The 4,479-nt window shown below is 39.4% G+C and overlaps 1 protein-coding gene across 1 annotated transcript in view; it reads right to left on the minus strand.

Annotated features, from left to right (window-relative positions):
• Nucleotides 1–4,479, minus strand: part of LOC109539475 (heterogeneous nuclear ribonucleoprotein L) — a gene marked incomplete in the record, with an annotated part of 79,411 nt that overhangs the window by 67,997 nt on the left and 6,935 nt on the right. The window contains 2 exon segments of the mRNA XM_048669496.1: nt 1,731–1,827; nt 2,863–2,948. Coding sequence (XP_048525453.1) covers nt 1,731–1,827; nt 2,863–2,948 — 183 coding nt within the window.

The following is a 4,479-nucleotide window of genomic DNA, read 5'->3' on the forward strand; positions in this document are numbered from 1 at the left end:
AAAAAATCATCGTCCCGATGCCATAAAATCGCACCCAAGTGACATTTATTTATAAATCGTGCGTATTTTCGGGATCCTCCCGGCTGATTCATTGGCCGTCGGACGTGCAACACCAACGATCTGCCAAACACGCAATTTTTTTCCTGCAGACGCTCCGCGATTTACAAATGATAATGTTTTGGTGTCCGCCTGTCGCTTCCAAACGCATCAAAACCCATAGGAGAACCTCAACAAACCCGCACATTTGGCTCGCTTTCGGATTCAATAATAACGACACAAACGAACAATTTTCTAATTAACCCCCAAGCAATTAGTCCCATATAGAGCCAGTAAACCGGCAAAAGAACAACGAAAGTGGCTTAATTGAACTGAACAAATCCCCGCCAAATTAAATCGTTACTATTTCCAGTTAGGCTGAACCGGAAAATAATTCATGCGACTTCATGCACTTTGCAGTTCCGCAAATGCGCTTTCCACTAGCTGGAAAATCCCCCAAAACAATTTCCAAAGTAAACGGAATTGGCGAAAAACATCCAGATATTTATTGCAAGCTTGTCCGAAATTAAGACACACCAGATGCCCATGTGAAAACAGAGATCAAGCCCGAAAAACTCCCGGTTCGACAGGATGCGGCAAATGAAAAGTTCGCAAAAACAAAGAGTTTTGTTTATCATATTTTGAGCGAGATGTTTACTTTCGCTTTATTCGTTTCAGACATTTGGTCGGTGCAACAATACGGCTAGATTTTGATCAAATGCCAAATTGGACGTTCGGTTTTATTACCATTCATTTCCCATTACGAAAGTTATGATCGGTGGCAATTTGCTATAAAACTATACGACTGATTTAACACGTTTCAGTTCGTAGAGCTCTAACTATGTATTCACTTTTGTGCCGTTCAGTTCGGATGCATTCCTGCTGAATCGATTGCAAATTCGCGTTATTACCGGAATAAAATATCGTTAATTTTCGGGCTCGAAGCTGACGTTTCGGTAGCACGCACGACTGGCACATTCAGAGGTGTCTGCGCCACAAAAGAAAACATACTGTTAGCAAAACTAATAACCGAAAATTCTTAAATCATTTTGGCAACCAGATGTTTATTTAGTTTTACTTTGCACGCATCTCTAATAATATGCAGTGTGATTCAACATTCAACACAGAAAAAAAATGAAACAAGTGGGTTTTTCGGGTTTTTAGSCCGTCGTTCGGTAGAATTTCTTCTTGACGTTTCGCAAGCACGTGTGGCTTGCATCTTCAGAAGTGGTTTGCTTGAACGCTTACACTGTTCTGATCACACTCATCACTGCAAAAATGTGGCATTTTGAACCAATTGTATAAGTAATACAAGATTTAATACGTAGTTAAACGTAACCGATCGATAAGAGCGTAAGTGTAAAGGAATACCCAAAGTGAATAGACACGTCTGAAGATGTCAGCTACACAAACTAGCGAAACGTCAGGTCGAAATTCCAATTGACCCAATTTTGTTCAACGCACAAACCTGAATCCGTACAATCGCCACGGTTTTCAGTAGCATTCCATGCGACAAACACCATAAAAACTGAGTATCAAAATGCCACTAAACCCGTTAAACTTTACGCATTTTACCAACATTGTCCCGATAGTTAATTGCACTGAAAAGCGCGCAAAGAGAAAGTGCGAATCTTCAAGAAAACTTCTGTTTGCATCGGGCAATTATTCGTAACATTTAGAAAACTGGTACTTACCTTGGCAAAGTCAATCTTCAACGTGCAGCATCCTGAGTAGATATCTGCACCATTTAGCGTGTCTTTGGCTCGAATTGCTGATTCTATATTGTCAAATGTATGTAGCTAGTTAAGGAAATACTCGTCAACGTTCATAACCAGAAGCTGTGCAGCCCACAAGAATACGCGGCTACCTAAAGGTTGCCCAACTTGCTCATTTGCATACAATAAAGTGCTGCCGGCAGGAATATTTTTAGGCAACTGCTGTCTGCAATAACGAACAAACCTCACCGTCTGGCAATTGCTGTTGAAATCCCAGAAGTAAAAAAATGACAAAGTCCAACTTTAAACTAAACTCTAAACTAGCGGGCAAGTTTCGCATAAAACTCCCGAATTTCTCCACCGTGTGGCAACGCTGCGATGGTCCTCCAACAGCTGACAAAACACCATTGAACAATATTTATGTGGCGCTAAATGTTGGACCACCATTCAATTATGTTTTATGGTGTTTGATCCGACTGCCGCACACTGTTTGTTTTCGTAATTTTATATATCGTATACAAACAGTGCGCGACTCAAACATAAGCCGGCTTTACCAAATAAACATTTCATTGCATAATGCACTCGTTAACAAGCGCATAACTAAAGCAAAAATTCCAATTAATTACCTGCATTGGACCGAAAGTGGATTATTTTGCCGAGGGAACCAAATAGACTGATTAAATGGGAAAACTATTGGCAGGTGTTAAGCGGCAATTGATAATTCAATTAACCAAACCATTCTTAATGAGTGTTTCATTTGGATGAAACAAGCGGAAATTCTGCGCTCAGGCAAACACAGCAAGCAAATTCGATTATTCTAGCTGAGAATGTGCTCATTTCGGGCAAAACTACCCGAAAAAATGATTTGGAAAAGGCAAGAAATCGACATAATAATTAGAAAACTTGGGAGCTCTGTGGAGGATGAAAAGTTCAGGTCAATGCAAAGCGACAGGACCGAAGATGAAATAAAGAACGAAGGAAATTGGCCAGTTTCGCAAAAAAACCAGATGCCGTAGCAAAGTGTTAAATATAAAAATGTTTCCCCCTTTCAACCCTTTCATGCACATGTACAAAAACACCGACAGCAAATCAGTTTGCATAAAAAGGATATTCAACCATCGCTTGTACTCCGTTCTTCTTGAAGATCACTATTCGAAGTACTTGTCCACTGGACTGGCAAATCGTGTGTAGAACATCCTGGAAAAAAGGGAAAAAACAATAAAAAAACACCCGGATAATTTGCAGAAAAACATGCAACACCTTTCGCCTGCCCCAGTTCTAATTAAATATTAACTTACGCACATGCAACGTTATTAACTATCACTTAGCCACTGTTCTAAATAGTCTCAATATTTCCGTTCGGTTTGCATCATTAATAACCGTACGGTCTACTTGAAACGTGAAAAATGCGAAGAAATCAGGTTGAATGTCTAATCGGGAACTAAACAAACCGATAGAAACAGTAGCAAAGTGTTTATTTTGAGAAAAATTGCACAGTCAATTGAATAGTGCCCTGTTGACGAAACAATGAAACATGTTTTTTTTAAATTGCCTCTTTTGCTTGCTTGAACGGTTAGTTACAGATTTTTGAAGATTCTTATAAATCCCGAGATTTACAATTTGATTTTTTGACAAATTTACAATTTGACTGCAAGTAGGATCCACTTTCCGACTTGAAAGTCATCATGGCAACTTTTGATATCCAATTTTTTCTTTTTCGAACGATTACTTGTGAAGTTTGATCAATTTCATCAAATGTTGAAAAGCTCGAAATACTCAAAATTGAACTCGCCGAATTTGCCCCCTTAATTAAATGGTAAAAATCCGTCATTTCGAGCGCGCACAAGGCCGAAAAAGCTGCTGATGGCAAGTGAAATTTGCCTTTCCATCATGTTCCTTCAACTCTCTTACTCAGCAACGGCACAAAATTCTAAGTCAATTTACAGGATTTAGCAAGAAATTTCGCTTGTCAGCGATTCTGGCCAGTTTCCGCTCGATTTAGACACAAACAAGAAAAAATTCTGGAAACTCAAACTTCTATGGATTCCCCACGAATAGCGATAGAATGGAAATGGAATGGTTTCTGTCCCTGAAAACCGATCGATTATTGCCATCCTCTCGGTTTGCATGTCGTCGATGATTAATGCGACTGGATGAAACACGCACCCTGACAGTTTTTATTCATTATTGTTTATTGGGTCATCAGAAATTCTGCCACAAAAACAAGTGACAAACATTCCACAAAAGGGAAAAACGGAATTTTCTAGAAGAAAACGCGATCCAGAGCAGATTTGATAGACGGCAAAGAGTTCTAGCAATTTTCAATGGCGAATTAAACTAGCAAATGGGCGCTAAATAAAATCTATTAATGCAATAACTGTTAAGCAACCGAAACCCAGCGGGAGTAAGATAATAAGTAGATGGGCGATATATTTTTCGCTAGGGGCGAAACAGCTTAATTTCCGCAAATTTATGGCGCCTAGCAAAGCGCTTCTTACGCGCGTTATTTATGGGAGATTTCTACCGACTAAAGACTGCTTCGATAGAGGAAAACTGCGTTTTGGGTGTTTAAAAATGAGTGTTTTTGACCATTTTGCTTCCGAGAAATGAGCAAAAACGGGACGGAAAACACGAAATTTCGGCAAAATCTTGCACCTAAGTGTTCGATATTCAAATTTCGCTTTCTGGGTCAAAACTACTCGAATTTCGTCACTCATGTTGTGATGAC

This window comes from Dendroctonus ponderosae, unplaced genomic scaffold (assembly GCF_020466585.1).
Source record: "Dendroctonus ponderosae isolate FM_Combo_2020 unplaced genomic scaffold, Dpon_F_20191213v2 Dpon_F_20191213_8, whole genome shotgun sequence".
Lineage (NCBI taxonomy): Eukaryota > Metazoa > Arthropoda > Insecta > Coleoptera > Curculionidae > Dendroctonus > Dendroctonus ponderosae.